Consider the following 21,505-nt stretch of genomic DNA (forward strand, 5'->3'; position numbering starts at 1 on the left):
TAAACTTCAATAGATGCAAGATTAGGCCTCACTTTTAAAAACAAATGTGTCATCTTACTGATATCTGATTTCACCTTCATGACATATTGTCTTACTTGAAGACAATCATTATTGTTGTTCTTAAGCATAATCCTTCTCACATGGTGACTCTTAAGATTGACTGGTATGCACCGAAAATGGGTCCTGTGAATTGTGCCAAGCCTCTTTTATGCATGCCTTAATCAACTAATAAATGCCTTTCTTTGTAAAACTGCCCTCAGTTGATTTTATAATTAGCTTGTGTGTCAAATGAAGGTTGTTATGCCTTCTTGCTTGTACACCACTTTGTGAGAACATAACTGAAACAGCAGGAAGACATTCTTTTTTAAAACAATGATCTTATGCATGACAGGTATTCAAATCTGTATTTAACATGAATTATCCTTATCCACAGCATATAAGAGGTAACACAAAAGTCTAATTCACTCTAGTGAGCATCTGGATTTTTGTAACTGAGATCTGATACCCCCAATATACAGTGAATCCAAAACTGTTGTTTCATTAAAATCCAATTACAGGTGGAGAGAGGGGAGGGGGGATCTGTTGTTACTTAATCAACCACATGTGCCATAAATTGAGGGCCCAATCAAACTGTACTCCTGGCCTGAACCAAGTTCTCATTCACTCCATCTAACAAAATATAATTGTGAAAGGCAACAAATAAAGCATCAACAAAAGCTCTTCCCCCTGTTCTGGACTGCACCAATTTTGTCTGATAATGAAATCTTGAAAATTAATAATTGGCCTCTATTGTTTCAATGGCACCTAGGGTACTCTTTAACATTTTGAATTCCCCCCCCCCAAAAAAAATTGTTCACCTAGATTTTTTTATTTTAAAACAAAATTCTACTTAGTTGTTATATCTCCCACTTCATCATAACCAATTTCTTCTTTTGTGCCAGATTACTAGGTCCTACACAACAATTAAGAGAATCTGTGGGTATAGAGTACTTTAATGGGTAGTCCAAAATTAACTCTGTGCACAGAAGATATGATAGGAAGGGAGGGAGGGAGGGAGGGATGAAAAAAGAGAAAGAAAGAAAGAAAGAAAGAAAGAAAGAAAGAAAGAAAGAGAAAGAAAGAAAGAAAGAAAGAAAGAAAGAAAGAAAGAAAGAAAGAAAGAAAGAAAGAAAGAAAGAAAAGAAAAACAGCAAGAATCAGTTTTCCTTAAGGCTGCAGTCCTTTCTGAGAAATATACCCCACTAGCTTCCATAATATGTATTTCTGGATTTTCACCTTGTAAGATTCCAGAGGTTACACAAATACTGGAAGTATTTTCAGAGAAATTATACTTCATTTCCATTACAGATAAATGTTGGATAGGTACATGTGGAATTACAAAGGTAGAACAAACAGCATTTATGTACCTGGGTTTTGTCAGAATCTTAACCATTAAGAAACTAAGGTTGTACTTGTGAATAACATGGTTAGTATGATATGTAAGAAAACCAATCAAATGAGTACAAATTGTTCAGAATAATTGTTTGATTACAAAAACAATTATAATTCTCATAATGGATGATCTCCAGCCCAATCCAGAGCATTATAATGAACTAGAAATGATTTAAAATGTATACTCACTTCAACCAAACTAGTGTAGTCTATTCATGCAATAATTGTTTATTCTTTACAAGGAACAGATCTGGAAGATGCAACAGACAGTATGAGACACCAGATGATGCTGTTTCACAGTATATGAATAAAGCCTAACTTCTGTCTGTGGTCTTTTGCATTGACTCTGCCAATCAAAAGGAACCTATTTGTATTCTGAAGCCTTCCTGGTTAATTTGTGTGAAAAGGTTTAATGGAAGTAATTCTTTTCTGTGGACTTCTCTTTATAAGGAAAGTCTTGCCTTCTTCATCAAGTTAGTGGAACAGTGAAATTACATTGCAGCTGAACTTCCAGGCTATGGTATCACTTTCTAACAGCACATAGGTCATATTGAATTTTTAACCTTTGACAAAATCCACCCATAATCATTATAATCACCCATAGTACAGCCCACATTGTTTTCATTCAGATTCTCCCTTCATTTCAAAACAAAACATGTTTTAAAAAATGCAATGATTATTAATAGAAGAGAATATTTGTACAGTAGCTCAGAATTAAACCATGGGGTTCTTGGAGCTCTCTCAGCTTGGTTGTTTTCCTGCAGACATTTCATTATCCATCTGGGTAATATTATCAGTGCAAAAAAACAACAACCAGGCTCAGAGACCATCAAGAACCTCACAATGCAAAGATTTGCTGAACAGAGCAGGATCTTTTCTTCAATATCTGTCTAAATCAAGGACAATATCTGTTCCCCAAGGACAGCTCCTAGCATTGTCAGTTAAAAGATTTTGAATCTTCTCTTAATGAATTGATGGAGAACTTGCTAGTCATCAAGATAGTAAGTTTCCTATTGAATCAATTTACTTGATGATTAATTCTGGGAAAAGAAAGTGGCAGAACATTATGGACCATGGCAATATTCTAAATTGATTAAATCCAAAGATGTTGCATTAAAAAGTTCCAACTTTATTATTATTACATCATCATCATCATCATCATCATCATCATCATCATTATTATTATTATTATTATTATTATTATTATTATCCAAAAGCATATGATCAATAATGATTTGCTTCTTCTCCTTCCCAGAAAGCCTGAGATAGTCTTTGATACAATATGATTCAATCTAACATTATTTCTTAATTCTAACTTGAATACTTGAAACTGATTTTTAGTTCCATCTAAGGATATATTTTTATAGATAAGGCTTCAACATTATCACCAGTATCATATTTCCCCTTTTATTTGAAATATCTTGAAGATATTTTGGAAGCTCAAAACTGTGCCTAAAAATGTATTGCCTCATTCTTCTCCTCAAAGTCAAAAAAACAAATAACAGACTGTTACTGTACTTTAAAAAAAAAAAAAAAAGCATAAATATATCCAATGATACAATATAGAGATTACAGTGATGGATTTGAATTGGATAGACTCATATTCAAATCCACATTCAACCACAAAAATGGTGTCACTATTTATTCCTTTCTCCTTTTAATCTTATCCAAACAGAATTCCTGTTCATGAATTTTTCTGAAAGTTTATTTACTTATTTTCTGTACAGAGCATTGTGAGCTGCCCAGAGTTGTGATTCTTAACATTGGTTGATCATATAAGTGTTTAAAATAAGTAAGTGAAGTAAACACCTCCATTCTTTTTGTTGGGTCAATTCCTATGAATAAGTAGAGTAGGTTTTCTATCACTATGTGACAGTCATGAGTATCCCACCAACTTTGCAATGCCTTTCACATTTTATCTGTCTTCCTGAGCTAGGAACTTGACTTTTAAGTTACACTCTGTGCTTCATTACAGAAAATCACCTACTGACATCTCTGCTGATCTTTGAGTCCTCACTTGCCTTCCTGCTCTCCCCTTTGTATTGAACTTTTTGGCTTCAGTCCTCAGCTTCATATATTCAAAGTTGAGCTTTGGCCACACTCCATTTTTGTTCTAGTTTAACAGCTGCCACCCATTTCTTTTACAGGCTTTGTAAGATATAGTTCATCTCTTCACAGGAATCCTTTGTGAGGGTAGCATTTCCTTACTACTGATTCATAACTAACTGTGGTGTCATCCAGCCATAACTGTGTTTATATAACTGCAATGAAGACAATTTATATTATCAAAATATTGGCTGCGCATCTAGAAAATACTAAAAATCACTTCTCAGGATCATTCATTCATTCATGATTGATATTAAAGAGGAGAGAAAAAGAGGAAAGTTTCCTTGGTCGTAAAACCATAAAGTCTGCATTGGTCATAAGCTTTACCAAGAATGCAGGGAAAAAAATGTGAATTTAGTTGAATTAGACTTTCCTATTTGTCATGGGAGTTTCAACTTACAGCTAGGATGCTGAGATAGAGATATGTGGGAAAAGGTTGATTCTTCATTTTTGAAAGTATAAGATGCCAGCAATTACTGTGATCTGTCTCCTGACTTAAACAAAATATTCAGATTTTTTTTCCTGGGGAAAAAACAAAAAGAGAGACAGAGAGAAGAGAGAATCAAGGGTAAAATTAATATGGATAGGGTGCTCTAGTCTAAGGAAAGATATATATACATATATACATACATACATACATACATACATACATACATACATACATACATACATACATACATATATACATGCATATATTTATGAGAAACGATCAGAAAAAATCCTAAGTATGGAAATACATTTATTAGGACCAAGCAAAATGTTACAACTAAAAAAAGCAGGATTTCTACATACCTTCATCAAGATCAATCTTGCTTTTCCCTTTCTAGGTAAGCATACAAATATGCTCTGCTTCAAATAGGTTATGGCTTAGCCTGAGTTTGGTCAAAGCAAATCAGAAGGGGTCTTAAGGGGTCTTAAGGGGCAAGTACGGCCTGGCTGGTTTGTCTGTTCCCCTCTTTCCCCTCTTTGTTGCATGGCCTGCATGTTAGCCTGCCTGTTGTGTTTTCCAAAGTCTGCAAGTGAACAAAAGAGAGAAGGTATCCCAAAGGTGCTTTTTATGACGCAACTGGACTTTCTTGTTTTTCTTTGAAGACATTTTGCTTCTCATCTAAGAAGCTTCTTCAGCTCTGGCTGGATGATGGGGAATGGAAGGATTTATACTCCTTGCGGACAGCTGGTCATTTGCATTCTTTTAGAGAGTCATTGAGGCCACCTTGAGGTTTATCTGTGTCATCAGGGTCACCTGAGTAGTGCAAATGGGCATGGAGCCTTCTTTCAGCCTGCTGAAAGGACTGTGTTATAGACTGAGATAAATGATGTTGTATCCCTCCCCCTCTGTTGAGAGGGGGCTGTTCAATTTCAACATAGATAGCCTCTTTGACCCTTCTTTCAAACCAGTGGTCTTCTCTGTCCAAAATGTGGACTTTGCTGTCTTCGAAAGAGTGGCCTTTGTCTTTTAAATGCAGATGGACTGCTGAATCTTGTCCTGATTGGTTTGTTCTATGTTGTGCCATGCATTTATGAAGTGATTGTTTTGTTTCCCCAATGTTCAGATCTGCACCACACGTGGCCTCAACGACTCTCTAAAAGAATGCAAATGACCAGCTGTCTGCAAGGAGTATAAATCTTTTCATTTCCCATCATCCAGTCAGAGCTGAAGAAGCTTCTTGGATGAGAAGTGAAACGTCTTCAAAGAAAAACAAGAAAGTCCAGTTGCCTCGTGAAAAAGCACCTTTGGGATAACGATAACCTGGATGACTGAGAATCTCCATAGATAAACAGTTCACAAATGTATTCAAATCAGTCATGCTTTTAAATTCATTTCTTTTGCCATGTGGATATATAAATAACCTTATACTAAAACCGCATATTCAAAACAAGCAGAATTTTTTCTAAGCAGATGCTCACACATTACCACTCTCGTTTTTCTTGAGCCTCTGAGAATCATTTTTCTGTATTCTTCCATCTTGCTCCCACCATCCATTCAGGTCACCATGTTTCCCCTGAATCATGTTCACTCAGAAGGATGCACAACTTTCCAACACCTAGAACACAGAATATAGAATAATAGAGTTGGAAGGACCTTGGACCTTCTAATCCAATCCCGTTCGAGCAGGAAATCCTATACCAGAGGTGGGGAATGATAGCCCTTTTATGACTTGTGGACTTCAATTTTCAGCATGGCTGGCTCAGGAATTCAGAGGAGTTGAAGTCCACAAGTCATAAAAGGGCAATCGTTCCCACCCGTGCCCTATACCATTTCAGATAAATGGTTGTCCAGTCTCTTTTTGAAAGCCTCCTGTGATGGAGCACCCACAACTTCTGAAGGCAAGCTGTTCCATTGGTTGATTGCTCTCACCATTAGGAAATTTCTCCTTAGTTGTAGGTTGCTTCTCTCCTTGGTTAGTCTCCATCCATTGTTTCTCATCTTGCCTTTTGGTGCTTTGGAAAACAGTTTGATCCTTCTAAAATAGTTTGAATGTAGTTCTGATTATTGGCAAGTTCAGATAAATCAAAAAGAAACACCATGCTTGGCAAAATATATCCTTTTTGTAATAAGAGCAGATTAATATATGTAGGGTTTTTGAGAAGAAAGAACAGCAGCTTTTCCTCTCCAATTTCTGCTATGGCAGTCTGCTAATTAGGTCTTTGAAAAGGGCTAAATCCAAGGAAGTGGTTTGCCAATAAGATCGTATGTGCACACAAAAACAAATGCTTGCATTTTAACCAAGACAAGCAAAGCAACAATCTTGCTAAGGAAGAGGAGCTAGGAGAGGGAGACATGCTTGGAGAATTTTTAAGACATTGCAACACTGGAAGATCCTGTAGTTGACTAGACCTGGCAGGAAACAGAACAGGGATTTGACAAAGCTGCAGTATAGAACAGATGAAAGAAATTCTGCATTTGGAGGTTTCATGGTAGACACTGTGGGACAAAGGCAGCCAAAAGTTCAATTATAATATGCATCTCTTAGAACCGAAAGGTTAAAGATGGAGGGGCCTGGTGTCAGCATAATATTCTAATGGAACCCATGGGATATGGAATTTAAAAAAATGAATATCATATATGGTGTAGAGACAAAATACTTCCCCAGAACAGTAATTAGCTGGCAGATATTCATGGCTCAAACCTTGGATAGAGATAATTTCCATACAGAAAGCCAAAAGTTAATTCTTTAGCCTCTTCACTGAAAAAGATGCTCAGATAGGGCTAAGTAAAATTTCTGCCCAATTGCTGCTACTGGTGACTGCAGGAAATCCTAGGAGTAGCATACCAATGACTTAACATAGAATATAATTTCATTTGATTATATAACACAAATATAATGCACTCTTTGGGCTTGATTTGAAAGGTGATGCTGAACACATCAGCCAGGTTTCTCATTAGTGGCTAATGTGGCCATGCGCATTACACCTTTGTAGAAATAACTACATTTCTGCCAATTAGCTATCTAATAAGGTTCAAGGTTTTGTTATGACAGAAGACTTCACCAACTTGTAAAGAAGATACCCATCAACTTTCACTGTTACAGATCTGGTTGATAAAGCAGATCTTCAGGAAAGATTCCAGTGTATATAACAAGAAACACTAAAGCTCTCCCAGGGTTCTCTGTGGTAGGCTTTCTTCTACTTTTTATAGAAGGTGCCTGTTGAAAACCTATCTCTTCACCCAAGCCTTTTCAACATGATTTTTTTTAGAGGGGGGAAATCATCCCCAACTTTTTAAAATATACTTTATATGTGCATTTTTTCATATTTTCATTAATCACTTTGAGATGCTTCAGTGTGTAGTGGGCAGTATATAAATAAAAACCAGACTGTTTGATGAACAGGGATGCTCTTTACCAGCATGTATCTTCATTCATAAATATCAGAATCATAGAATAAGATGAAATGATGGCTAATAGGATAAGGTATTTATGGTTAGGGCACTCCTGAGGGATTACTAAGCTTGAATCTGTTTGCTTCAAGATCCTGTTAAACTCCTCTTACTCTGTCTCTTAATTCAAATCTATCTCCCAGTAATTTGACACTCTTAAATTTGGCTTCACCCCACCCTTGAAGAAAATGTTTTTCTTCCTGTGACAACTCTGTTAGTTTTTGAAGATGTAAACATATATTACACCTTGCAAAAATGTGTTCTAATACAATATAGCCTTCTTCACTATGATAAGTTCAGATGTGAACATTTGTTATCCAACTGGCATTGATGCCGACTGGCTGGTTAAGGTCCCTTAGGACCTTCACACTACCTCTGCTAGGCCTCTGCCTTTAAAACCCTGCTTTGTGAAGCTTCCCAGAGTTGGCATGTATTTTTGTTGTGGAGTCATGCAGAAAAGTACTGGGTAGCCTTTCAAACATTACTGAACAAGCCAGCATTACAAAAAATGAGGGATGCAAGCACTTGTAATACACTACATTAGAAAGGCTTCTGGTTTGCCATCTCTGATATTCGATGGTAAAAAAAAAAAACAGGATGGGGAAACAAAGAGTATTTATCCTGGGTAAGATAATTTTTTTTGAAAGTCGAATAGCATTTCAACTTCAGACATGCCCTAGCTCTATTTTGTACTCAGTTTGTGGCAAGAAGGTACTTGTTTCCCTGTACCTCCCAGAATGGAATGGGACAACTCGCTGGAGTCAACTCGCCACAGCCAACTTGCCATGGGAGAACTCATTGCAGGACAATTCAACAATTCTATTTAATTATTTAAAATATTTTTTAAAAAAATATTTTAATTTTTGTCATTCACATTTCATTTTGTCCCTCCTTTGGCATCTTTTCTTTAATGATTCTAGTCCACTATTTCTTCAATATTAGTCTAACTCCTCTCTGATGGTGAATTGGTCATGGCAAGTTGTCCTGTGGCAAGTTGTCCATGGCGAGTTGTCATCGGCCATAAGTGTGGCTTATCAGAATAAAATACTGTTAATCTGCCTGTAAACCGCCCAGAATCATCTTATAGGAGAGATGGGCAGCATAAACATTTAATAAATAGGGCATTCCTAGTTAAGGGAGAGAAGTTATTCACTTATTAAATGTTTATGCTGCCCATCTCGCCTATAAGGTGGCTCTGGGTGGTTCACAGGCAGATTAACAGTATTTATTTCTTCTGATAAGCCACATTTTACAGAAGAAAACAAAGGCGCTTTCCTAGGACGCCACGGCCCAGGTTTTATAACATTCAATCATCGCCACTGCTGTAGATCAGCGGAAGTGGGCCTGACCAAAACAAAATGGACGCCCACGGCCAGACGGCCCAGCGGTAGCTGAGCAGGCCGGGCTTTTCGCCTTTCCCCAGTGCAATGTCGCCCTTTCGTCGAGCAGCCCTGCCTCCCGGTGGCGGATGACCAGGCGGACAGGCCACCTCGAGGCCATCAAGAAAAACCTCGCGGCCGAATTAGTGAAGCCTGAGGAGAGGCAAGGAAGTTCGGAGTTCCTTGCCTACTTTGCGGGATTCGGAGAACGGCAGATCTAACCCGTCGGTTTTGCAGCCAACTTCCAAACTGGCTGGAACCTGGCTGCAAAAACCGCGGGGCCTCTTCCGGGATGCAAAGCACCCAAGGGCTGATAACCTCCGCGATGCTCAGCTCTGCCGATTTACCCAGACCCAGAGGGTGCAATTGACAGGCAATCTTAAGCCTCCCTCTTAAGCAAATCCTCGTCCCAAGAACGCCCCTTCTCCCGCACTTCCGATTTTTATTGGCGCTCGGTTGACAGTCGCTTCTACTATGCTGGAGGAAAGAGACTGTTCCGTACCTCGGCGCTAAACCGTCCTGATTAATTGTCTGAACCGCAATGCGATGTATTCACATAGCATGCTTAGCATGAACCTGGTTTATGATCCACAGCGGGGTAGGACTGGATTGATGCAGTCAATTGATGCAGAACCTACTTGGGCTCAAAGACTTTGTCTAATCTGAAGACTCGCCAAACTGGATATTGAATCTTGGACACTGAAATATCAAGGGTTGGATTTCTTCTCTCTCTGACTGTGAGCTCACATAGCTCAGTAATCTGTAAAGAGAGTATTTTTTTCGCCATCTGATAATTTGTACGAACCGGGCTATTATAAATAAATTATGGTTTCTGTTGATTTGTATGGCTGAAGTCCAATGCTGCAATGCTGCACTTCTTGGAGGTGAATAGGAAATAATCCATTTGAACTCAGTGGGAGTTTTTTTTTTCTGAGTAGATCCACATAGAACTGCACTGCAAAGCTTTTGTTGTATCCTTCCTTGGAAGTCAACATAATTAATTTGGAATTAATTAGAATTGCACACCAGATTGGAGAAGGGAAGCAGGCAGACCAGCACTTGTCAAAAGACTTTTGATGGAGAATGTGGAAGTTCTCTGAACTCAGGGAGTTATCTTTGTGACCATTTCCACTAATGATTTAAAGCACTATTCACCTGTTCTTCTCTTAGCCAAAACAATCCCACCATAACCTTGGCTAAAATAAAATCATATCTCTTGCCCCTCTCTTGGTTCTCCATTGGTGGATTTGATGGGATTCCCCATTGATAGAAATGGCGCCCCCTTGATAGATTTACAGGTTTGCCACTCAATACAGAATAGCAGAGAGTTTCTTTTTCCTTTCCCTTTGCTGTTTCCCCTCAGCATATAAACAGCCACAAGGAAAATATCCACAATTCAGCATGAATGAATTGTACCTGCCATTATTGCCCATTTCTGTCATTTTGGGATTCACAATATGGCTTCCTTGAGGCTACTTTGTTGATCCATTCCCTATGCCTCATTTGGGCATTTCCCAAGGTTTGTCTGAGAAAAAAGTGAAATGAAATGCAGAGGTGGAAATTCTTAAGCAATTCCAGAAGTTGGGAGAAGCATAAGAAGACACAAAAAAAGTGAACACAGACCTCCAACTACAGAAAAATCCACCTCTACCATAAAATAAATGGTGAAAGACCAGAATGAAAGTCACTTCAAACACCTTCCGAGTTACCCACCCCTTCCGTAAATTCTCTACTGCTCTTTGGTCTGGAATACACCCTATTAAAAGGCTTATCTGGGCCTCCATCCAATAAATATTCGCCAATCTAGAATGCTTGCGTGCGATTATATTATTTCTGGAGAAAAGACGGCTGTCCTACCCGATACTGCAAGAACTGAATTCACTAGCCTTGAAGTGGGTTTGTGATATGAATCGGGATCCAGAAAAATGTTTGAATTTTGACCAATAAAGTCCTCAAGAAAAGGGAAAGGGTTAATAAAGTACTGGTAACTAGAAAGAAGCCTTAGGGAAGAATGGGACGGAAAAGAGGCTGGGTTTGTTTCCTATAGTGTTTCCGAGCAAGCCATACATGTACCGATTTTCCTTGTTAAAGTCGCCATATATTTCCTTTTTAAAATATCATCTTGTGAAGTGAGCCATAAATCTTACACTTTTTACACAATTACCGTTTTCTAAGTTTTGGTTATCGCAGAGTAACCTGCCTCTGCTACGAAGATTCCCTGAGATTTCGCAAATTGCAGTTATCGTAAGCGGAGTAAGGACCAATGAACACCCAAACGGAGGTCACAATTAGGAGTAAGGACCAATGCATTCAACGAGGTTTATTTCCAAATAAACTCGACTAAACCGCATTGGAAACGGGAAGCCAGATATAAATTAAGACCCTTTTTTCCGAATAATCTGGGAAAAACTAGTGTAATATGGGGGGCGGGAGAGGCAGGGGTTTGTGGAGCTTGGAGACGTTTCCGTCGAATGGGACTTACTTTCCTGGGAAACGCCGACAGCAAAGACATTATTCAGCAAAGTCCATCAAAATGAATGGATTTTACAGTTCTTCAGTTAATCTCCAGGCCGTCGAAGACTGGATACCTCCATTCCATTGTGGGGTTGACTCCTAATTACGTAGCATTTGACAGCACCTTAAAATGGGATCTTGGCGTTAGAGACAACCTCTTGTCTCTAGCCAGCTGATTAATTAGCCTGCCCGCTTAGGGATTTATTGGGAATCAATATACACGTATAAACATTCGCATATATTATTATGTAGTACATTTACACCATGTATCTTATACGTATTTACTAATGTTTACTATCCAAAAGTCTGGCAATAGCTTTAACACCGCAAACGGCCCTATTACCAGTAGTGGGAGTAACAAAGGTGCCATTTTGAAAACGAGTTTGGAATTGTAGCCCGGTTCTCAGCTTGGTCGCTCAAAATGAAATTCCATTTAGTTCAATGGGACTCACTGAACTACTAGAGTCTCTAGAGACTATGCGCCGAAAGCTAGTCGAAACAGCATAGTAATATCTTAATTGCAGCCAGCTACTCTGGCTAAGTTCGATCATCAACATCACTACTGCTCCATCTGTTGCTGGGACTACTGTAGTAATATACGGATTTTTTTCCTCCTCGCTTCTTAAAACTCTCGTTTTTGTCGAGGGAGCGGCAGGATTGAAACACGCTGCCTATCGGAAAGCAGGAAAGATGAAAATTGGAAATCGAAGAAAGCGCAACTTCTGTCCTGTATTTCGGAGAGGTGGATCAAACAAGTGCCACTTCCTGACGGATGAACCCAATTGCTCTTCCCCCCCGCAGCTCGGCTTTGCAACTCGAGGTGAAAATCCACGCGGACAGCCGGTCTCTTCCTTCCCCCCCCCCGCCACCATCTCCACCCCAGGTGGTTTTGCTGCAGCCGAAAGGCGACGGGGTGCTGGCATCCAGCTCTCTGTCCCCCTTGGCAAAGCGTCGAGCTGCTGGGAGCCCCGTCCAGGTCTCTCTCCGGCTGGTGTTATTTCCGACGGATTCAGTTCAAAAAGAAAAAAAAAGAAAGAAAACATCGGGAGGGGAAGAAACAGGAAAAGGGGAAGAGAGGGAGGGAGGGAAGGAAAGGAAAGAAGAAGCGTTTGTAAAAACAAACATGTGACTCAGCGAGGGCTGTTTGTATTGGGGGGGGCTGCATTCTCTCCCCCCCCCAACCGCTTTTTTTTTTTTTTTAATTCTTTCATGACTCCACTTCGCCCGCCTCCCGTTTTCCCCGCCGCCTTTGCCAAGCGGCGGCGGTGGCGGCGACCGGCCGGCAGGGGTCGCTGCGAAGGTCCAGCCAGCCGCTGCCACCGCTGCAGTTGTCCTGGTTGGTTCGGCGTCGAGTTAACACAATGTTCAAAAGCGGCCGGGGAGTCCGAGGAGCCCTCAAAGCCCCTGCGCCTGCCGCCCGGAGCCCGGGCTGCCGCCAGCCGGAGGAGGAGGAGGAGGAGGAGGACGGCGAGAGCATGGAGCTGAGGGCGGCCGCGGCGCTTTGCCTCTGCTGCCTCTGGAGCGCCTGCCGCCTCCGCTACGGGCAGCTGGACGCCGCGGTGGTTCGGCCCCTGGCAGCGGCCAGTGACGCGGAGGCAGCGGCGGCCGCCCCTGGCCTCTGGAAGTCAAAGCCCGGCGAGCGACTGAACGGGGTCGGCGGCATGTTCGGTAACGGCACGGTGGTGCCGCATGACTACATGGTCGCGCTTTACCGCCGCCTAGCCGGGGGTCAGGGTCCCCCCCGGCCGAAGGGGGAGATCAGCGATGCCCCGGGGAATCGACCCAACACCGTCACGGGCTTCGCAGACCAGGCGTGGGCACAGCAACGAGGTGAGCGAACCAGCCGCCCGGAAAGCCCTCCGCGGGTGCCCCCCTCCCCCCCAAAAAAACCCCGCTGCTAGCCGCGCTCTTGCCGAACAGGCCGGTTTGCGCACGGAGCTGACCCAGGAATGCGCCGCATCCCGACGTGTTGCGCAGGAGTCTCTCCCCTTCTCCTCCTCCTCCCCCTCCTCCCCGAGGCTCCGGGAGGGCGAGTTGGATTGGTTCGGTCGGAGGGGGTACCTTGATGGAGAAGGGATATAACCCCCCCCCCACCCATATTTATAAGTGCTCTTTCTGCCTAACCTGGGTGGTTTGATGTATGGGTGGGGTGGGGTGGGGTGGGGTGGGGTGTCGATAGGCTTGCAAGCCGTTTTCGTTTAACTCTGCTTCAGTGTCGGGATTTTGTTGTAAATGTGGGCGACGGATTTGGGGAATGGGGGGGGGGAAGGAAAGCCCCGTCGTCCGGTTGGGAACTAATTAGCCTTGTCCATTCCCTTTCGCTGTTTTCTCCCCAATTCTTTGCTAGGGGTGGAAATGTTTGGTTTTGCCTTTAAAAAAAAAAAAAGTTCTAATAACGACGGAATCATCCAAACGAATCTAACTACAAGGAATCGACCCCGCGATACTAAAGCCCAGACAGAAGTTATCTGAAAACTGACCTTCCGTACAACTCAAATTACTCCCCAATTAATCGGGTCTAATACAGAAGGCGATCGATAGGATCCTTCCGAATCTAACCTAAACTAACCGTGTCATCCCTTTAGAGTCTTAAGATTTAATGATTTTGCAGGATGACTGTTTTTGTGATCTAGACTTTGGGACCGAAAATTGATTTCACGGCTTTCAGTTTTCATATCATAAATGATCTTGAAGCAAAGTTCATGTAATCATTAATAACCCAAGGAGAAAATTACTGCAGACAGACTGGGCCTGAGCCCGAATGGCTGCATTTGTTGTAACCCGAAAAAGGGGAATATGTAATGCGGTGGGGGTCGCAGAGGATGAATAAACCAATAGCACTGATGTTGTTACCTAGTTTGGTAACGAAACGTCCGCAAGAAAAGTAAGCTCCCGAGAGCTCTAAGGATTCCAGCATTAATATTATTTGTTCTCAGCTTCTAATCACCAAACAACTCAAACAAAAGGGTTCCCCTATAAGGAGTTTCTATCCGGGGGCCCAGAGTCGAATCAAGCCTGCAGATCCCTTTTGAAGAATCTGAGGGTTTGAGTATCTGCGAGGTGCCCGAATGTGGTAATAGCATCACCTCAGAAGCAAAGGTGAGCTCAGGTGACCGAATTCCTGGTTTCACCACTGGGAAATCGTTTGCTCTTTAGGAAAATTGTCCGGAGAAAGTCAGGAAGCCCTGGGGGGGGGGGGGACGAAAAGCAAAGCTGAGGGGTGTGTGTGTGTTAAAAGGATAGTATTGGGGTATTTTTTGTATTGTTTTTATCAGGCTGTCAGCCGCCCTGAGTCCGCAAGGAGAAGGGCGGGGTAAAAATTCAATTAAATAAATAAATAAATAAAATAAATTGGGATTTATTGATTCAGGGGCAAATGGGGTTTTCACTGTAACCTTTTGGGGGAAGTGAGAGTGTTCTGATCAGATACAAAGTGGGGCAGGCGAGGGCGACTCCCAGCCTCCCTTCCCTTCTTGCCCGGTAGGCGGGCGGCTGCAACGAGGCCACCTGATTCCTCGAGTGGCGAGAGGCTGACTGGCTGGAGCGATGAATGGCGCACGCCCGGGGTGGCGTGGCTATTAACAGGTGGAAGGCCACGGCGGGTGGGGAGAAGCGAAGGCTGGGGCGGCCAGATTTAGGAAACTCCTTTCAAAGCCCACGGACCGCCACGTCTGTGGCTTATTCGATCGGCGCCCGAGCAGGACTTCCGAGGCTGTCCTCCGTCTCCTGTTCTAGCGGTTTCCCCCAGGCCGCAGGGGTAGGCAACCTTGGCTCTTTTATGACTCGTGGACTTCAACTCCCAGAATTCCTGAGCCAGCTTGGCTCAGTTTGGAAACCTCTCCCTTTCCCCTCAGCATGGCTGGCTCAGGAATTCTGGGAGTTGAAGTCCACGAGTCATAAAAGAGCCAAGGTTGCCTACCCCTGCCCCAGGGTAATCCCAGACGGCTTCTGCGCGGCTTTTCTTTCTTTCTTCCCGGACTGGCTTGGCCTGCCTCGACGGCAAGGGGGACATCTCCACCCCGCCGAGTCAAGACAACAGAGTCCCTTCCCTCGCTGTCGAGGCCCTGCTGGGACCCCTGTCGGGCGAGGGAGGAGGGACTTTTGCGATTGAGCTCCTTTGGATCGCTTAAACTCCGCCGGAGCCCTTCGTGGGAAGAAGGGAGGCGGGCAGGAATGGTTAAGAAAGGGCGGACGCGGCTACCTCGCCGCTTGATCGGCCTTCCCTGCCGACGGCGGGAATCTGGCTCCGCCACCGCTGCCAACCGGGGGGGGGGCTTGTCGCCTTGACTCGAAACGGCGAGCCAATCGCAAGAGCGTCTCGGAGCGCCGATCCGCGATTGGCTGGTCTCTATAATTAGCCGGAACTGCAATCCAACCGGCAGCCCCAAATGAAGGCAGCTCGGGAGGGGAGGGGGACAGTTAAGATTGCCCGTTCGGAATTTCCCCTCCTGAAGGGCTACGCAACTACTACTACTACTACTACTACTACTACTACTACTACTACTACTTCTTCTTCTTCTTCTTCTTCTTCTTCTTCTTCTTCTTCTTCTTCTTCTTCTTCTTCTTCTTCTTCTTCTTCTTCTTCTTCTTCTTCTTCTTCTTCTTCTTCTTCTTCTTCTTCTTCTTCTTCTTCTTCTTCTTCTTCTTCTTCTTCTTCTTCNTTTCTTGTAGTTTCAGCGTTCGGCGGGGAATGCCTTCCCAACTGATCTGTGTTGGATGAAACACCGCGTGAAAACAATAGAAAAGGATAAGGAGGGAAGGAAGGGAGAGACGGCCAGCCCATCAACCCTACCGATGAAACTTAGTCGCCCGCTATTCTAATTGAACCAAAATCATCGGAGTAACTGGCTAGAGAGCGCACTGTCTTGTAAAGATGTGCTGCTGGGAGGGAGAAATGCACTTTTAAAGCTACAAGCGATCCAAAGACAGGTTTACACTAGAGTGACTGTCTCCTAGATTTGTTTGGTTTGTGTTATGGGAGCAAGGGTTTCCCCCCATTAGAGACGAAGTGAAAGACCTCAAGAAAGGAGAGCGGAGTTGTGAGATCTCCTTAGGGACGCGGGACACGATGCCTGCTTGAAACGTCAGCCTTCCACAATGCCGTCTCAGGCACGCGGGATCTGCGCCCACAAATGTCCTAATATTGTTTTTCTTGCCTTCAGTCAGGTCCGGTTCTCAAAAACTGCCTTGGACAAGTCCTTGCAGTTTTCTTGGCTAGGTTTACCAGGCGTGGTTTGCCATTGCCTCCTTCCTAGGACGGAGGGAGAGAGGTAGCCCAAGGTCACCCAATTGGCTTCGTGCCTAAGATGGGACTAGAACTCAACAATCTTCCGGTTCTAGCCCAATGCCTTAACCACTGCATCATACAGGCTGTTTCCTAATGAATAGGGTTGGGGAAAGACTCTTTGTACCGGAACGCGGGGCTGCAGTGCAACTTTTTGTCCCCTTAATCGGAACAAGTCCCCGGTCTGCATCTTCCAAATGCGGCTCGATTAAGTGTATTGTAACCGACCATCCTCAGAGAAATATATCGTGCGTACGCGTGGATTGGAACCTCTGCCAAAAAGAATTTTCAGCTTTGTTTCTATTTGCATTTACAAACGCAGGTCCTGTGAATCTTACGGTTAAGGCGCACAGGTATCTACTGATAAAGTTCACGTGCCAGTATGTCGGCGAGGCAAGGACGCTAGATTACGACTCAGATGTGCGAAGCAGCAGCCGAGGATATATTTGTGGGTTTTTCGGAGGAGGCGTGACTAGAGAATCTATGATAGGGAGGTTGTGGAGTTTGAGCTGGTTGAATTACTCTTTCGACCGGCGATGATCTTTTGCTGGTTTCTTTTTTGTTAATTGCACAGAATTGTTAATGTCTATATATATATAGACCACTATATCTATATATATAATTGTTCTCTCTCTCTCTCCCGTGTAAGATTAGAAGTGTCATAGCGACGTTTCGATGAAATCACATTCATCATCATCAGGCTTGTGCTTTTAGCTTTGTGCTTCTCAGCTAAAAGCACAAGCCTGATGATGATGAATGTGATTTCATCGAAACGTCGCTATGACACTTCTAATCTTACACGGGAGAGGACGCTCCTTTAATCAACGAAATTACACTGATATCTCTATGCTTGTAACAGAAACAGCAGCAGTGCGAGGGGTATTACTTATTTTATGCTTTGTCCTATTTTTTTTTATTATTTCTAACCACGTGGAATTTTGTCTGTTCGCCGATTTCGGAAGAAGCCTCATTTAACTCAATGAGTCGGACATTTATCGTTGCTCCTTCTTCTCGAAGAAAACAATAGAAAGGGGAGGGAATCGCGTTATGTTTAGAGTTCGCAGGCTGGCGGGCCGTGGCAGGCCCCTTCTGAAGAAAAAAACAACCCCAATCCCAAAACAAAAAAAGCAACACTTTCTAAAATACATATAAAAAGATAAAGCTCCTCCTGTTGTCAGTTGGCTGTTTATATATTATTAGGGAGCAGTTGGAGGATTCCAACTCCCATTGAGCTCCACCAGGATGGGCAATGGGGTTTGTGCTCCTGCAACAGGCCACAGGCGGCAGATCTGAGCGCTAAACTTTTTCCACCTTGGGCGGCAAGCAGCAATTTATTTTCCGCTCTCCGAGCCACAAAGGGCCGCAGACGACTGCGAGTTTGGACGGACGGCGAGCAACTCGGAAAGAAAGTCGGGGTTGTCTTAGAGAGGCACACCGAAGGAAGCTTCAGCGGATCGAACCGCGGGGGAAGAATATCAGGGCAGGTTTGATTTGAGCTTTGGTCCCGATGCTGCAGAAAAGTAGAAGCCGAGATTTCGGGAGTCCCGGAGAGGCTTTGAGACGCCGCCGAGGCTTCCTAAGGCCGCGGTCACTGAAGACTACGGCCTAGGCCAGGGGTAGTCAACCTTGGCGCTTTTATGACTCGTGGACTTCAACTCCCAGAATTCCTGAGCCAGCTAAGCTGGCTCAGGAATTCTGGGAATTGAAGTCCACGAGTCATAAAAGCGCCAAGGTTGACTACCCCTGGCCTAGGATCCTCGCTACGGTAGCTCAGCGTCTGAACTGCCGCTTGAACAGGAACGGGGCAGACTTTACACCGCCCCAAGGGCGGCTGGGCGGTGATAGAGATCGCAAATCTGGCCGGCAGAAGTTAAGACAAGCCGTCTGCTGGCTTCTCCGGACCGCGCGCCTAGCTTGGCCGCAGGTGCGGAGAAGGCAGGGGACGCTATTCTGGGAGCGCTGGGCGAGCGGAATAATGGTCTGTACTGATCTAAAGAGCTCCGGCTCGTTCTTTGCTGCCTTCCCCCGTTTTCTCCCCCACTGCTGCGGGGACACGAGGCTTCCGAAGAGCCGAGGATGAAAGCCTCCTTTCGCAATTCTTCGCCAAGCATCGAGTTCAATGGAGGATGCAAAGACCAGACACACGTTTCAAATCAGTTCAAAGCCGCTATCCCAAGTTGGCTACTACTCCCTGAAGCACGGGGGAGCACCGTTCCCAGAATTCCCAGCCAGCAGGCCCAGAATCATCCATTCCCCAATGCACCGGTAGACCCACGGATTGGGGAAGGAAAATTCAGGTTCTGATCTGCACTCAAGACATTCAAGGCTTTCTATGGTTCTAGGCTGGCTTCCCTGTTCGGGGTGGCATAAATTGATTTGATTGTACTTGTTGGGCAGAAAGAAAAAGAAATGATAAGGGACTTCCCAGAAGCACCCAGTTAGTTAGCCACTGCAACTGGCTAGCATGGCCATCTTTTAATTCATTAACAAGTGCCACAATTAATGGGTGCTGCGGGGCCCATCCTCCAGCTAGGAAAGATCCAGTCTCTTTGAAATCCAGCGGCTTCATGGGCCTATGTAACTATGGCTATGTTGAAGGAATGTGCCATTATCTCCTTCCAGAATCAACCCCCCCCTCATTTCCTGATGGCCTCTCCTACAAATACTAATCAAACCTGACCCTACTTAGCTTCAGAGGTAAACTAAGGTCAAGTAATACCTCCAGGTACTGCTGAACTACAATTCCCAGCAGCTCTAATTAGGATATTTCAAGTGAGCCCTCTGAGAACATTTGGAAGACCAGAAACTCCCTTGCTTCACTGCATTGGGGAGGTGGCTGAGGGAACCACATCCTACAGTACTGCTGAGAAAGCCCATATGAGAATCTTTTATTCATTCTTTCGTTTATTTTGCCTCTTCCTTCCCTTTATTTATTTTAATGTTATGGTGTATATTTATTGTCACATCTGGTTACTTTAATTCATCCCAGGAAAAGTTCATGTCTGGTTCCTAACACAAAACGAGCTGAGATGGGAAGGGGATTCAGATGGGTCATCCCCATAAGGGTTTAACTCACTCAACACTATTCTCTTCCTCCACCTTCTTTCCTGGAGCATTTAAATGAAGAAAATGTGCAAGTAGGCACACATGTGAACAAATAAAATGATCCTTGACAGACTGGGGAAATGTTTAACTTGGCTCATAGCAAGGAAGAGGGTGGGTAGTGTGGGAAGAAAAACACGGGCCCATTTCACTCCCCCCCCCAAGAGCCCATTCCCCGCTTGGCCTGGGAAATAAATGCAGATGCTTGCTGTAAAGTTCCTTCAGTGTATCTTGACCTCTCGTGGGTGGAAAGTTTTAGGTGGGTCATTTTTTATGGACAGATCCTCTCCAACTGAACTTTTGAAAATTAGACAGATTTCATCTCCCCCCCCCCAAATTATCCTCCTCCCTGTACATATTTTTTAAAGCCATTTTTGAACTCCTTTTCCCATGTTGTGTTGAGACATTCTGCACATGCTGAAAAGCACAACTTTGATGCAATGTCACAAGGCTTTTTGGGAGAACAGTAGATTCAACTTATTTTACAACAGGCACTGAGTGTGTGGTCTGAGTATCTTTGTAGATAAGTAACAAGTTCAACTTCTGGGGGTGAAGAGGGTCCTTATAGGGAAAAACCAGAATTCGAGGCCCTGAAAGCTTGTCCAAACAGCAACTGTGTCCAATTGGTCAGAAAAAAAAACCGGTGGAGATAAAGCAGGGAGGGGGGGAAAGTGGATTCCCCAGCTGGCACTTAAAGCCTTGGTAGACAGGGCAGGCAGGAAGGGAATCCCTTTTGGTACAGAGCCAGGGGGACGGAGCCGCCCTGCTCTTAGGGCACAACAAGGCGATTTCCACCCATCCACTTCTCTTCTCTTCCAGACGACTCTTCTTCGTGGGAGGCCGGGCAGCGATACCTCTTCGACATCTCTACCTTGGCTGAGGCGGACGAAATCGTAGGGGCTGAACTGAGGATCCTGCGAAAAGCCGCCGGAAACAGGAGCTTGGCTTCGTCCCCAGAAGGGATGCTCCACCGCCTGCTAGTCTCCGCTTGCCCCGATCATGCAGGAGGCCGGGAGCCGGGCCTTTGGGACTCCAGAGCGGGAGATCTGCTGGGCTCCGGCGACGCAGCTCCGCACCAATGGGAAGTCTTCGACGCCTGGGCAGCCTTGAGGCCCTGGGCAGAACCAGGCGGCCGTCCCCAGCGCCCGTCCGTGCTCTGCTTTTGGCTAAGGGTCGTCTCGGCCCAGACCGGGAAGCTCCTGTCCCCCCGGCAGCTGGGCTTCGGCCGGGAGCAGCCCTCGCATCCCCACGAGAGGGCCCTCCTGGTGGTGTTTTCTCGCACCAAGCGGAAAGACAACCTGTTCAAGGAGATCCGCGAGAAGATCCGGACTCTGAGCGGCGGGTCCGAGCTCCCGCCGGGGTCCCACGAGTTAAGCCCAGGCGCTCTGGCCCAACAGAAACGGCGGAGGCGGCGGACGGCGCTGGCGGGCCGGGCGGCGGCGGCGGGCGGGCGAAGCCAGAGCAAAAAACTCAGGAGCCGCTGCAGCCGCAAAGCGCTGCACGTCAACTTCAAGGAGCTGGGCTGGGACGACTGGATAATCGCGCCCCTGGATTACGAGGCGTACCACTGCGACGGCGTGTGCGACTTCCCGCTGCGCTCCCACTTGGAGCCGACCAACCACGCCATCATTCAGACGCTCATGAACTCCATGGCCCCCGACTCCACCCCGCCCAGCTGCTGCGTGCCTTCCAAACTCACCCCCATCAGCATCCTGTACATCGACTCCGGCAACAACGTGGTTTACAAACAGTACGAGGACATGGTGGTGGAGAGTTGCGGTTGCAGGTAACGGCGGCGGCCACGTGGGA

General features: G+C 44.8%; 1 protein-coding gene across 1 annotated transcript; it reads left to right on the plus strand.

Moving 5' to 3' along the window:
• The first annotated feature begins 12,785 nt into the window (after positions 1-12,785).
• On the plus strand, positions 12,786-21,486 carry GDF7 (growth differentiation factor 7). The gene is made up of 2 exons (XM_029285045.1): positions 12,786-13,127; positions 20,536-21,486. The coding sequence occupies exons 1-2, from the start codon at positions 12,786-12,788 to the stop codon at positions 21,484-21,486; spliced, it is 1,293 nt and encodes a 430-aa protein (XP_029140878.1).
• Positions 21,487-21,505: the final 19 nt, after the last annotated feature.

This window comes from Protobothrops mucrosquamatus, unplaced genomic scaffold, assembly GCF_001527695.2.
Source record: "Protobothrops mucrosquamatus isolate PMUCROS unplaced genomic scaffold, P.Mucros_1.0 scaffold1230, whole genome shotgun sequence".
NCBI classification, from domain to species: domain Eukaryota; kingdom Metazoa; phylum Chordata; class Lepidosauria; order Squamata; family Viperidae; genus Protobothrops; species Protobothrops mucrosquamatus.

Coding starts and splice junctions, on each gene's coding strand:
- GDF7 (XM_029285045.1), top strand. CDS start 12,786: ATGGAGCTGAGGGCGGCCGCGGCGCTTTGCCTCTGCTGCCTCTGGAGC. Junction 13,128..20,535: donor GCTTCGCAGACCAGGCGTGG/GCACAGCAACGA, acceptor TCTTCGTGGGAG/GCCGGGCAGCGATACCTCTT.